The following is a 15,107-nucleotide window of genomic DNA, read 5'->3' as shown; positions in this document are numbered from 1 at the left end:
ATGGTTGAGGTGTGGTGTTTATGTTGACAACCTTCACAGTACCGAATATATTAGCTTGTAAGGGAGAGAGCATTGACTCTAGGATCCTAATGTAACTGCATCTCTCACAAATTGTGTTCTTAGGTGGTAGTAGTAGAGGGTTGTCTGTGTACATGAGGCAGTTGCTACACTGTCTCAGGATGCCCATATCAACTAGACTGGCAGAAGAAAGCACAGGAAATTGTCCATCCATATTTGTCAGAAACTGAGGGAGAGAGGCCAAAGAGAGCTAAGAGGGTGGAAGGTCTAACAGTATTATTACTACTAGGTCATCACACAAGTGCTACTAAGGCAGAATATGTAGCTGGAATACCTCACAAAGGGTTAAAAGCAGTGCAGATGCAGCTCTGGATGCAGTAATCCTGTATCAGAATATGGTACGAAGTAATCTCTGGAAATTATTTATAGCACCCAGGTATCTTTTGTTATAGCAGCCCATGTGTCTGGGTGCAAGGACAAGCATCCCTGGCTGCCTCCAAAGGTGGGCATTTGGGCAGCACTTCAGGAGTGCTGAAAGGGTCCATTTAGGAAGGAATCTTGGAAACCCAGGTTTTTGTGGGCCTCCTCTGCCTCGAGGATGATGTCTTCTGTTAAAACTGCCTTCTCTGCCTCTGAAGGAGTTGTCTCTGCATGAATCTTGGAAAGGTCCCTGAGATTTCCGGAACCACATTTTCTTACCACCTATCTGATTTCTTGAAAAACTTCATTGAGGGGTAGAAAACTTGATTCCTATAAAAGAAAGGGTCTTTCCTTCTTGTTCCCTGTAGGTAAGTATTTATTTTACAGAGGGGCCAAACAAGGATGCTCCAAAAAAAAGGCAGCATTGATGAACGACTTTTTGAAAGGCTCCTCAAAGTCACACAGCTGCATCCAGGCATATCTCCTTATGGCAATGCCTGAACCGGCCACCAGTGAGGCACCTTCTGCTGCATGAGAAATCAACCTCATGGATGCATTGGAAACCAATAAAAGAGTGGCCAGCTGAGAAGACAATGTTTTGAAATCCTCTGCAGACATGGCCTCAGAGAAAGGTTGACAGTTCTTTGGTCAAATCTCTCTGTAGCTTTGCAAAGTGTGCTAGGTAGTTCAGGGACCTCAGGACAAAGGTTGCTGAAGTAAAAACACACTTTCCAAATCTGTCCAGTGCTCTAGACTCTCTGTTAGGTGGGTGAACACAGAAGCTCTGCTCTGCTAGCTCCTTTTTGGTGGCTGCTGACAAGAACTCCTTTGCTCTAGTGGGGTTTATCTTTTGGTGGGGATAAAAACTTGACCGAGCAATGCAGGACTGGTTCAATGGAATCCAACTCCTTCCATGCCTGGTGAGAGACTAGATCAATAAGCACATCAAAAGCCTCCAGAAATTCTGATTCCTCTTGAGGAGGGTTGTCAGAAGACTAACCACCTTTTTGTTTAAGGATGTTTATAGGTTCATAGGTTGGTACTAGGCTATCAGCCCTAGGGCCTATACAAGCCTAACCATAACAATTCCCTGGATATTTCTTTCCACAATATTTACTTCCCTAGACCCCTGTCTAGCAGGGCGACTGACGTGATCCCCGGGGTGAATTTCCTATCTCCCATCCAATCGTCAAGGTTCCTTTTGAAGAGGGGCAAGGAGGAGCTCTGCTTGACATGTATGAGCAGTCTATTCCAGAGTATGGGGGGTCTCTGGGTCAGGAACCTATCCCTCCAGCATGTTTTGTTCACTGTGATGACAAGGTTTAGATTCCTGGAGCATGTGGCTCTGAGGGATTGGGATTTCTTTAAGTGGCGCATGTCCAACAGCTCAGGGTTTGACATGGCATTGTATGTTAAGCAAAGATTTCCTCTGAGTAGACGATATGCCACAGAGTAAAGCTGGAGTTTTTTAGACTGTCAGCATAGGGCATCTGCTTTAGACCTGTGATTCTTTTAGTGAGGTATTTCTGCAGCCTTTCCAGCTGTTACAGATGTCTTATGAGGTACATACCAAACGGGGCGTTGTACTCTACAATGGGTCTAATGAGGGATGAGTACAGTAGGACAATGACCTCCTTTTTTTCCTGGATGAAAAGCCCATAGTAATGAGGTGTGCCACATAGAAGGATTTCCTGACTGTTGTGGCGATGTGGTTATTGAAGGCGAGACCACTGTCCACCTGTGTCCCTAAGTCTCTCATCACACTTTCAGTGTTTAGTGTACTGCCATCTATGTGGTAATTCATGGGTACATGGTTTTTCCCAAAGGGGATAACTATACATTTCTTGGCATTAAGCTTGAGCCCATGGCTCTGGCACCAAGCATTTGTTTCTGTAAGGCCTTTTTGTAGAATATCCACATAATTTGGGGATTCAATAATGGCTCCCAGTTTGCAGTCATCAGCGAACGTTGTTAGCCAGAGTCCCTTTGTGTTGGCCTGTACTTCTGAGAAGTAGATGCCAAACAAGAGCAGTTCCAGGGCTGAACCCTGAGGTACTCCACTTGTCACTTGTCTGGAGCAGGATTTGGAGTTGGCTACCTTTACAGTCTGGGTTCTGTCAGTAGGCCAGTTGGGAAACCTATCAAGTGACATAAGGATTTATGCCCAGCTTAGTAAGTTTATCTATGATTCCAAAGTGGGGGACAGTGTTGAAGGCCGTGGCGAGGTCCAGATAGGTTATGTGAACCGCCTTACCCTCGTCCACAGCTCTGGAGACTGATTCGAAGAAGTCAATCAGGTTCAGGAGACAAGATCAGCCCTTCATGAGCCCAAACTGGGTGGGGTCCAGTGTTTGAAGGTTGCCAATGTCTTTGTTTATAAGTTCCATGATAATGCGTTCCATACCCTTGCAGATCAGGCTCGTCAGACTGATGGGACAGTAGTTCCCGGGATCCAAGGTGGCTCCCCCCCCCCACTTGTGGAGTGGGATAACTATAGGTGTACCACTCAGTCAGCACGAAGCCTGAGGTGAGGCTATGATTAAACATGACACTTAGGTGAGGTGCCAGTTCATTTTGTAGTTCATATAGTACACAGCCCGGGATGTCATATGGTCCCATGGGTGCTGTATTCTTAGCTTTGGAGAGTGCGGTTTCTACCTGTGTGGCCGTGATTACTGGAATTTGGCAATCTTTTGGTATTGAGATGGGCCCTTAAGGGGGAGAGAGGGGGGTGAAGTTGGCACTACATCGATCTGCCAGGATACTGGCAATATCCTTGGGATCAGTATATTTAATGCCATTCTGTTGTAGCACAGAGCAGATCTGAGCATTGCCATTTAGATTCTTGACATAACTATAGAATGCCTTGTGGCTGTCTTTGGAATCTTTGGCAATTTTATTTTCGTAACTAGCTTTGGAGGATTTTATGAGGGATCTCAGCTTTTTACTGATGCTGGTAAGGGAGTTTTTTGCATCCTGGGATTTTCCTCTTTTCTGCAACAATTTCTTTCTTCTGTTGTATAGTTTGTTTACGGCAGGGGACCACCAGATTGGCTTTCTTTTTTTGGAGGAGAGAGTCTTGGTTCTATTTGGGATGGCACAATTCATGCATGAGTGGATGTGCTCGTACAGTGCCTTAGTGTAGGATCAATAGATCTCCAAAGATTTACTAGGTCTCCAAAGGAGATATCATCAGGTGGTGGTCTGGGGAATCTTTCTCCTTCCTCAAAATCAGTATCTTCAGTGAGAGATTCCAACAGGGAATATATGTGCTTCCTCTTGCACATTCTCTTCTGATGGACCTCCTTGGGGGATGTTTGAGGACCTCCTTGGGGGATGTTTGAGGGAGGTATCACAACAGAGGGGGAGATCCTCCATAGGAACCAAGAGGAAGCTAGGTGGAACTGGATGTCCCTGTAGAATAGGTCTGATGGACTCACAGCTCAGAACCAAAGAGGGAATAGGGGTAGGACCAGAGGTAGGTTGAGAGACCGTATCTCTAGAAAGAGAAAAAGAGGGAGATAAGACTGTGTGAGTAGTGACACAAAGACTCACAGATCCAACAGGGGATGGAGCCAAGATAACCCCCATCTGGATCTGAGCTCTGAAAACTTGCCCATCGTCCTTTCCACATCTGCTTCAGACAAACTATTGGAGGACATGATCGATGAGGTGTCTGACGGAGGTCAGCAGTGCTTTTTTTGTGTCTGCATAAAAGATGAATAATGCCTAGGGGAGATCGTATCTGTATGGAACTCAGCAGAATGAGTCCTCAGGAGTGTAGGAAGTGCTAGTTTCAGATCAAAAGGCTTAGAATTCATAATTTGAGTGATCGGACTAGCAAATGTAACAATGGGATCCAACAGTTTTGGATACGAAGGCTCTGGATCCACTGAATGTCTTTTCTGATCTGACAAAATCACAGCCGATAATTTAGCAACTTTTGAGGGTTGCTCCGAAGAAGTCTTGGGAGACTTTGAAGGCGACCGCTTCCTGAGCTCCGATGGTGCTTTCATAATTTTACTGGGGGTTTGGGCCCCTAAAGGTGAGGAAGATGAGGGAGGAAGCAAACCCTTGAGAATCAGTTTGTTTCTCCTGTCAGCTATAGCTCGTGAATTAAAAGTTTCACAGATTTAGCAGCTTGTGTTTAAATGAGTTGGTCCCAAGCAGTAAACACACTCCCTGTGGGCATCCAAGTTGGGGATTTTATGCTCACAAGAAGTGCATTTTTTGAAGTCTGTCGGCTTGTCAGCCATGACAGTACAAAAACTAACAAGACTATAAGATAATTGTTAGGAAAAGAGAATACCATCAACTGTAAAAAGCATTACTCTGTTGAATACGGTAAGAAAGACAGAGGAAGAGAGACAAAAAGATGAAATGCCAGCAATGGTAATTAAGAGAAATTATTATTTAAAATAGTAGAAAAAGTACAGTTTTGTACCTACCATAAATGTAGATGTCCGAACTGGATAGCATCTGCAGTCATAACAACTGGGTTGTCCTGTCGTCAGGCAGCCCTTCGGTCGGCCGGATTCCAAAGTCTGGGTCCGGCTTCGGCTGATGTCGCACTTCACCCGACGTCATCTCTGCTGGTCTTCGGGTATAAAGGCATCAGCAGATGCCATTTTCCTCAGTGTTTCTTGCCCCAGATGCCAGTTGCCCTCTTGAAAGGCTAAATTTTGGATAAATGCCAATGTTTCCAAAAAGATAGAAGGCAAACACAAGAAATAAGCATGTATGTACATATATACAAACAAATACACCATAAGAGACTCCCCCCACCAGCTAGCTATTAGGGGGGTAAATACCCTAGGAGTACCACAGAGGGGAAGGAGGGAGGGTAATCCTGACTGCAGATGCTATCCAGTTCGGACATCTACATTTATGGTAGGTACAAAACTGTACTATGTCCTTCATGGATGCATCTGCAGTCATAACAACTGGGTAGAATACCATAGCCAACTAGGGAGGAGGAAGAAGAAATTATGGTGTGGTAAGGATCCCTTGCAGTACAGCAGTGGCAAACCCTGCTCGGGATCTGGAATACAGAGGTAAATTATAATGCTTGGCAAATGTATGCACGGAGGTCCAAGTAGCCGCCTCAATAATGTCCTTGGTTGCCACTCCTCGTAAGAAGGCTGTGGTAGTGGCTGTTGCCCTTGTGGAATGAGGTCTTATGTTCTGTGGAATTGGTTTTCCATGGAAGGAGTAACAGAATCGTATGCAATTTCCTATCCATTTTGAGATTGTCTGTTTGGAAATTGCTTTTCCTTCTCTTCCTGTTGCATAGGCTACAAAAAGCTGGTCAGTTTTTCTGTTACTTTTGGTTCTGTCCAGGTAGTAGCGTAGCTGTCTATGTACATCCAAGGTATGCAGCATTCTTCCCCTCTGTTTTGTGGGTTGGGGAAGAAGGTAGGTAGGTGGATTGCCTGGTTTAAAGACACTCTGGATACCACCTTAGGCATAAATGTAGGATTAGTTCTCATGGACACTCTATCTTGGTGGAAGATTAGGAAGGGTTGTACTGCCATTAGGGCCTGAAGTTCAGAAACCCTCCTTGCTGAGGTTATTGCCAGTAGGAAAGCAGTTTTCCATGATAGATGCTGTAGGTCTGCTGTTGCTGCTGGTTCAAAAGGTGGGAGTGTCAACTTTTCTAGCACAAAGTTCAAGTCCCAAGCTGGCAGTGGTGGTTTCCTAGGAGGTTTTACATTCTTGATCCCTCTGAGGAACTGCCTGAGTAGAGGATGTGAAAAGACCGGTGGATCAAAGCTGTATTCTGCTGAAATAGCTGATGCATGTATCTTGATGGAGGAATAGGACAGGCCTGTATGTAGAAGCTCTGCCAAATACTCCAGAATGTTAGCAATATCTATATTCGACACATCTTTTCCTCTTTCAGCACTCCAAATGACAAACCTTTTCCATTTTCCTGCATAGTTCCTTCTTGTTGAAGGTCTGCGGGCTTCAAGGATAATGTCTTTAACCCTTTGGGAAAGATCTGGATTAGTTGCTGCTATGTGATGTTCCATGCAGTCAGTTGCAAGGTTTTTAGGTTTGGATGCATGATGCTGCAGTTGTTCTGAGTTAACATCAAAGGCATCAGGGGTATTGCCCACATTTTGTCCCGAGACATGCTCCTCAGCAATGGGTACCAGTGTTGTCTTGGCCAGTTCGGAGCTATCAGGATTATCCTTGGACGTTCCTCCTTGATTTTTAGTAATACCTTGTGTATCAAGGGAAGAGGTGGGAATGCATATGCTGTCAGACCTTTCCAGCTGAAGGAGAGCGAATCCACCTTCCATGCAAGCGGGTGGAATGTCCTTGTGCAGAATTTTTTGAGCTGGTGATTGAGAGGGGAAGCGAATAGATCTGTCTGTGGCATTCCCCATTTCTTTGTGATGGTCTTGAAGATGTCCGGGTGTAGCATCCATTCGTGAGCATCCGAGGTGGTTCTGCTTAATATGTCTGCTAGAGTGTTCTCCTTTCCCGGTACAAACATTGCCTGTAACTGGATGTTGTAGCTGAGTGCCAGGTTCCAAAGGTCCAAAGTCATTCTGCATAGGGGGTATGAATGAGTGCCTCCCTGTTTGTTGATGTACCACATGACTGTGGTGTTGTCTGTCCTTATCATCAAATGGCCTTCTTTGAGAAATGGGCTGAATTTTTGGATTGCCAGTTTTACTGCCAGCATTTCTTTTGGTTGATGTGCAGGTGTAGCTGGTCCTGAGTCCACAATCCCTGTACACATTTGTCCAGCATGTGAGCCCCCCATCCTAGGTCTGAGGCGTCTGTTGTGATGGTTTGGCTTGCTCGAAGGTTGTGAAAGGGTAGGCCTGGATTTGTCTGGCATGCTTGAGCCCACCATAGGAACTCCTGTTTTAGGCATGGGATTAGTGGTATTTATGCTTCTAGGCTGTGCCTGTGTTGGGACCATAAATTCTTTAGGTACCACTGTAGTTTTCTCATATGCAGTCTGGCATGTGGGACCAAGATTATGCATGATGCCATGAAGCCCAAGGCCTGCAGAACTTTTCTTGCTGTTAGCTTGTTCTGTTTTGTTAGTGCCAAGAAGTAAAGAGGGAGTTCTTTTGTTTTTCTGCAGTTAGGAATGCCATTTGTTTTACTGTGTCCAATTCCGCGCCCAAGAATGTCCTTGTTTGGGATGGTATCAGTCTTGACTTTTGAAAATTGACTGTGTATCCCAGGGCTTGTAGCAAGTAAATGACCCTTTGCAAATCTGTTGTCAGCTTGCTTTTGTTGTCCGCTTGTAGCAGGCAGTCGTCCAGGTATGGATAAATTTGGATTCCCTGTAGTCTGCAGTGGGCGATTACTGATGCCAGGCATTTTGTGAATACTCTGGGTGCAGTAGATAAGCCAAAGGGCAATGCTGAGAATTGATAATGCTCTGATCCTGCAAGAAATCTGAGGTATCTTCTGCAATTTGGTCGAATGGGGACGTGCAGGTATGCCTCCTTGAGATCTAGAGTTACCAGCCAACACTCCTTGCCCAGCATGGGAAGAAGTTGCTGTAGGGTCAGCATTTTGAATTTTGGGACAATGATGTATGTGTTTAAGATGGACAGGTCGAGAATAGGTCTCCAACTGTTTTCTTTTCTTGGAACTAAAAATAGTCTGGAGTAGAATCCTTTGCCTTGTTCTGTTATTGGTACTCTTTCCACAGCTCTCATCTTTGTTAATTGCATTATCTGCTGTAGAGCTTCTATTTTTTTGATTTGGAGGCAGGTTTGGCATTCCTCTTTTGACTGGTAAAGTGTGGAAGTGGAACCGGTAACCTTGGTCTATGGTTTGCAAAATCCACTTGTCTTTTGTGACATAGTGCCAATTTTTCGAAAATAAGGCTAATTTTCCGCCTAATGGTGCTGCTATTTGTTCCCTGGTAGGCGGAGTTAGAGTCAAGTCATTGTGATTGTCCTGTTGCAGTGGTAGTGGCTGTGTCTGTGCCTCTGTTATTACCTTGCCACTGTCGTCCTCTGTAGGCACCCCCTCTGGATTGATTTCTGCCTCTGGAACGTCTATTCCTGCCCCTTTGGGATCTTGTGGAGTCAGGAAAGGACCAATTTTTGGCAGGCCAGTTCATGCTAAACCTTGAGGGCTGAACCTGTAAGAAATCTTTCACCGTTTGTACAGATTTTGCCTTTTCTTCCATTTTCTTCATTACCTGCTGGGCAGGTGTACCAAACAAACTGGCCTTATCCATAGGAGCATCTAATAACTTAGCTTTAACATGATCCGGTAAGGCCTGTTCCTTCAACCATGCATGTCTTCTTATCACTGTGCCAGTCATGGCTGATCTAAATGAAGCCTCCAGTGCATCATAGCCACATTTTAAAGAATGGTTACTATCCTGTTGTATGTTATTTACCATTTCTAATACATATTTCTTATCTATAGAGTCATCAGAGGATAGCTTTTTAGTTAACTGATCAAGCATAAACTCTTGGCATTGTATCATGTGAAACTGACAGTTTAAAGCTCTAGCTGAGAGAGTAGCAGAGGTGTAAACTTTTTGCCCCATCTGTCTAAAGACCTGGATTCCCTTTCAGAAGGAATAGGATTTTTTGCTGTGGTCGAGACTACTGCCTTAGGCCCCTGGGATATGGTTTCGGGGTCTGCCAGTGGGGCCTTGTATAGGTGGTGATGAGTGTCTGGCACCCTGTAAAATCTATCTGGTTTGGCAGGGGCTGGAGGTAAGGAATCAGGTGCAGTGCAGACATCATTAAATGCATCGTCCACAACAGAAAGGACAGGAGGTATAGCTAAGGGCCTATGTTGTGGTAAGTGCAGAAAAGTCCTAAGTCTTTCTGGAATCTGAGAAATCCTGTTGTTGCCATTGGAATTGTTCTCTCATGGCATGTAAGGTTTCCCCAAAGGAGAATTCCTCTGGTGGAGAGGCAGCTGGAATGGATTCTTCAGCATCGGAGTCTTCATAATTGGAAAAAGGAGCCTCTGGCTGGTCTGTAATATCGAGTCATCCGCAGAATCATCAGAGGAGACAGGCTCGGGGCTCTGCTCTAGGTCTCTTTTCTGGGGTTGAGAGGCCCTGTCTGGGTGAGATTGAGATCCCTAATTAAGGATATTAAATCTTGTGCCAGAGTAAGCATTTGTGAACTAGAAGTGGGCCTGGTTGAGGGGGGTTTAACAGGCACTGATGTAGTAGATTTGGCTGCTTTAGCCCTGGCAAAGGCCTTAATAGACATGGCTGCAGGAGGCCTAGCAGCACCACGTGCTGGGGTAGAGACATCCAAAGGGATGGTGTCTGATAAGTCACTAGTAACCACAGTTGTAGGTATAATTTCTGAGGCTGTTTCAAGTAAAGTGGCAGAAACCTCAGTAGTAGTCATTGATTCGGCTGTATTTTGATCAGTTTTCTCGGTTTCGGCCGAAACCGAGACACTCGCGGTTTGCTTAACCGTGGTTTCGGCCGAAACCGCGGACCGCGAGTGTCGGTCTTTTTCTTTGCGTTTCTTAACAATTTGGGTAGTCGGAGGATCCGACGGCATAATGTACGCAAAATCTGAGCCGAAAAACTGTTCAGCAAACTCCGACCGACGCCTAAGCGTTCGTCGGTTGAAGGAAGCACAGGCGGAACAGGCTGCTACGCCGTGGTCTGGGCCTAAACAAGGCAAACAGTAAGAGTGGAAATCTTTATGAGGTATTTGTTTCCCACAAGTTAAACAGTTATTGACTTTTTCTGACATCGGCTGAGGCAAGAAAGAGTCCCCAACGGGTACTTAGCTTTAGAAGTCTTGAGTAGTATTCGGTAGTAGTAATCTCTGGATCTGACCGACCGGCACTTGCGAACAGCTTCTGCTTCGGGCGCCACGCGGCAAGAAAGACTCAGGAAAATGGCGTCGGCTGATGCCTTTATACCCGAAGACCAGCAGAGATGACGTCGGGTGAAGTGCGACATCAGCCGAAGCCGGACCCAGACTTTGGAATCCGGCCGACCGAAGGGCTGCCTGACGACAGGACAACCCAGTTGTTATGACTGCAGATGCATCCATGAAGGACATCCTGATACCAACAGTGTCTGACTAAGAGGGAAGTTTAATAAAAAGGAGAAAAGAACTTAAATAAAGAAATCAAACTTTCTTCCTTGCAGAGGTAACAAATATAATAAACGCTGCAAAAGAAGGATCCCACATCTGTAAGTGATGGTGGCAAATGAGATGTGACATGCTAGGGATGGACTAGGGCATTATAGGTAGAGGAAGGAGCTCCAGAGTTGGATCCCAAGTCTGAAGTATGCAGCTGAGTCGGTCTGAGGATGGGAGCCATAAACCATTTGATGAGGAAGAATGACAAGGAAAACATCAGATAATATTTTAGCACACCATCCTTGTGGGACCACCTTCTACACTGCAAGACATATGCCAAGTTCAGTATGCAGCCACTCATGCACTCAAAACTAAGTCACCAAATATCAACTGAAAAAATAACTCAAATGATCAAATACCTAACTGCAGCAACATGCAAGTTTATTTGACTAACATCTTTAGAGATGCCATTATCAGGATGGCACTGTTGAACCACTGAATTCAGTAGCATAGCTACTACTACTTCTTCTTTCGGCTTTTCCTGGTTAGGGGTCACCATAGCGGATCACGTTGTCCGCTCATGTTTAGCAGTGGAGTTTTACGGTGTCGAGTTTCCAGCCCGGCGCCCAACCTTCCACAGAAGGCACACATACACTCACACCTAGGGCCAGTTTAGAGTGTCCAGTCCACCTGCAGCATGTCTTTGGGATGTGGGAGGAAACTGAACAAAAAGATGATCCTGAACACTACTCTGCATTTTTTGGTTGACACTATTACACTGACAAAAACAGCAAAGTAATGATGTATACTTACCTGTTTTGCAACAAATAAGAAATAACAAATAAGACTGTAAAGAGCTGAATACTGTGGAAACTCCATTAAGGAATGGTCCTGTCACATTGCTCTGTTTCCCTGGACAATGCTTTCATTACCATTTCCCAGCAGCCTAACAACCAAAGTCACTCATCCTAAGTAATGATGGTGTCTGGAGCAGAATAAAAGGCGCATCCAACCATTAATACTGGGCATGGTACAATGAAAGTTAGGCAGGAAAGTATTGGTGGCTACTGCAAAACACAATCAGCTGTTAGCAATGTTCTCAATATAAAGGTAGTTGATTGACTTTAGATGGCCAAGCATGACATGACCACTTGCTTGACATTACACAGTACAGTGAAACTTGCTCTAGATGGCTTTGTTGGCCTGTGCTGAACATATGACATGATAAACCTTTTCACTGGGCATAGCAGTATAACTAACACTGGCTCAAGGATTTTGCTGGGCCAGCTAACTAGTACTCAGGATGCTGGGGGAATGATGCCAAGAAAACCATGCAGTGCACAACTAGCTTTCAGTCACTGCACGCGCATTGTGGTTCGGTGTGTATGTGCTTCATGCACAAGTGTGATACCAGCCATTTTAGGCTTTACAGGGTGGTGCTCTCCAAACCTGTCAGGGAGGTCTTGTTACGTGAATGTTATGGCATTCTTTAAACAGGTAACAACAACACTCAATAAAGGCTGCTAGTGCAAGCTGCTCATCTTGACCTTGCTAAGGTTTTTGACATTATTCCATGTAATGGAAGAATTGAAAAAAATAAAAGCATTGTGTAACACTTCTACTTGTTTGATCCTTTTATGCTTTGCCAGCTATTTCACACTGTTGTAATATAATGCAATATGTTTCAAATCATGCGTATTGTTCTCCATTGCCACATGTTGTATTTTAATATTGTTATCTCTGTATATACTTTGTCATTCACTACTGTATCATGTTGATTCATGTTGCAAATGCATCCCAGACACAGAATGCAGTTGGTCAATTTCTGACCAGTGCTCTACAGTGCACGGAAAGAAAGAAAGAAAAATAAACTAAGTAAAATTTAGTGGGTTAAACATTAGTTAAGCAACAGCACACAAGTCATGATAAGGGGGTTATCCGTCTTTCCCAGCACAGAGTATTTCACTGGGGTCTGTACTGGTGCCACTTTCTGGAATTATTTCATTGGGAAACAGGTTATGGATTACCAGATATGTGATCACTCCACACTAGCTAATAATTACTTCAGTGAAGAATGCAGTAGATGTCCAATATGATCTACCAAAAACAGAAACTTGTTCACTAACGACAAACTCACCTTTAATGCCAGCAAATGTAGTCTAAAAGGACTGAGACTACAAAATAAGTAGTCAAAAAACACCATCATTAAGATTTAGGGACAAAAGTACACAACAATTTAAACTCTGACGAATGCTTCTCAACCAAAACTCAGAAAAACATATTCTGTAGCCCATCTAATTTTAAGCAGTATGTCTAGAGTCTCTACATAGACAACTGCAATACTACATACCTCACTGTGCAACCCACTACTGAATAGGATACTGCATTTTACATTATTTAAACAAAACCCTGAAAGTTGATCAGTGAAGAAAGTGGACCAACGTACCTTCCTCAAAAGGGTAGTGAGGGTTCAGTCTGACCAGTCATCCCAGTCTGCACCATGGTGAAGGCAAAACATGCAGAATGCAGTGTATCATTCACTCTGGACTCATAAGGTAGATGTGGATTTTCATGGAGGTAGACGAAAGATGTCTCTGTATCTCCCTACATGCTCCACAGCAACAACCAAAGGAAGTCACTTGGAATTGTCAGGAAGCAGAGTACAGAAATATTTCTATGAGTTTCACATGAAGACATACATCCTTTTCATTCTGCAGTGAAACAGCTAGTTAAAAATTACTCTCAAGTACTTTGCAAGTACAAAGAAATTGGACAGAAAGATACTGGAGAGGGCACCTAACAGAAAATCAGTAATTTGGCATAAATCTGCAGCTCACACACTTCTCACCAGATGTTATTAGTGGAGCAAACTAGCACACACCAATTAAGTTCAGTCTTACTGGCAACTGCACAAGACATTTCTCGATCACCTAGTAATATTATATAGTAAAATCATAACCAAATAAAAATAAATAGATGTTAATGTTCAACATGCATGGTTTAATGAGGTGGTCCAGTGATGCAGTCAATATGTCAGACTACAAGCAATCACAAGCATGAGAAAGCACACAGATTTCTAGTTTGAATAGGAAGGCCTCCTAGGAGGAGCAGAGCCACAAAGTAATCTTTAGGTAAAATGTTCTGAAATAAATGCACAGTGAATAAGAAATCACTGGCTCCAACATACTACAATATTTTTTTATGTACATTAAAGGTTTCAGCATGGCCAAAACCAGATACCAACATCTTGTAAATGTTTCTGAGTATTCGCTAATTAGTGACAAAATCTAAAAAGATACACAGAATATTTTTCCCCTTGATGTGATCTGGGCAAACACTTAATAAAATAAAACACAAGCCAATACAATAGTTAATACTAACCTACCTTATCACCTCATTGTGGTTGTTTTTCCTGCCATATTTGGTCATGATCTCCAAAGAAACAATCAGGACCATATGCAGCTGCGAGTCCAGCACTTGAAAAAGTATTGTAAAGATATATGGGAAAACTTGGAAATAGTGAGACTTAAAAAAATCATTAGCAAAAACCAGAATGCTTATGCAGAATAAGTTGTTAACCTTCCTGCATTGTGTTTTTATAAGTACCACCATGCAATTACATGTAACTAATGCAGCAGAGAGTGAGGTGTGGTACATTACATTCAATAATACAAATAGGGCAGGAATTAGCAATATAACTGATGCAGAAGTATATCTTACCTTTTATAGCACTATCATTGGCTCCAAAAAATATGGTAACAGCAGCAATGTTCTGAGGGTCTGTACTCTGGTTTATTAACTGTGGAAGAACTATTTTTGCCCATTTGGAATTGTAGCCAGACAGACCACGGTTTAGGACATCACATTTCCTAGAACAAAGAACAACAAGATGAGGGTACATGTATAATCATTTTTTTTACACTGTGAAACTTACTGCCTGGCTGTCTAATGTAACAAGCAAAAAGTTGGAAGGTTTGGCACTTTGACAAGACATGAAATGCAGATATCAACTCATGTTAAACATACAACTGTCCTGGCATAAAGATTATATCAGAGTACATTCAGCGAGAAAAGTTGACACACAATAAGTACTGTTGTTTCCACAATTTTTACTTATGACCCCAATATGTATTAAAACCTCTAAATGGCTCGCAAAAACAAAAATGGGCTCCACTTCACTATTGGGGAATTAAGACCGTTAGCATACATGAAAAAAGCATATTAAAAAAACATAATAAAGCAGCCTTCATGAGGCTATGATCCCAGAAAGCTACAGAGGAATTCAAGACAAAACTGGAAGAACAGCTTATTTTTAATTACTGCATTTGTTGACTTTGACTGGGGTAGTCTAAGAAGGCTGTTGCAGCCAGTTATCAATGGTGGCCTGGGGAGAAAAAAAATCTAATTACAAAATAGGCAGTTTCACTCAATACAGAAAATGGACAGAGTAAAGTTACAAAACAGATGTACAATAGCTGAAAGGCAGTTATACTAAAGAAAATCCACAATCAGTAACATATAGAGTAATTACCTATTAACACATGACAAAATGGCATACACAGTAAGGTTTAAATTATGTGTAGGAGAAATATGAGAGAGGAAGTATGG

At 43.3% G+C, this 15,107-nt stretch overlaps 1 protein-coding gene across 1 annotated transcript in view; it reads right to left on the bottom strand.

Moving 5' to 3' along the window:
• Positions 1 to 15,107, bottom strand: part of IAH1 (isoamyl acetate hydrolyzing esterase 1 (putative)) — a 408,138-nt gene that overhangs the window by 285,883 nt on the left and 107,148 nt on the right. Inside the window, exon 3 of the mRNA XM_044079155.1 lies at positions 14,220 to 14,368. Within this exon, the coding sequence (XP_043935090.1) occupies positions 14,220 to 14,368 (149 nt within the window). The remainder of the gene's footprint in view (positions 1 to 14,219; positions 14,369 to 15,107) is intronic.

This window comes from Protopterus annectens, chromosome 1.part1 (genome assembly GCF_019279795.1).
Source record: "Protopterus annectens isolate FY-2018-M chromosome 1.part1, PAN1.0, whole genome shotgun sequence".
Classification (NCBI taxonomy): domain Eukaryota; kingdom Metazoa; phylum Chordata; order Ceratodontiformes; family Protopteridae; genus Protopterus; species Protopterus annectens.
This window is presented reverse-complemented; position numbering and strand designations above follow the sequence as displayed.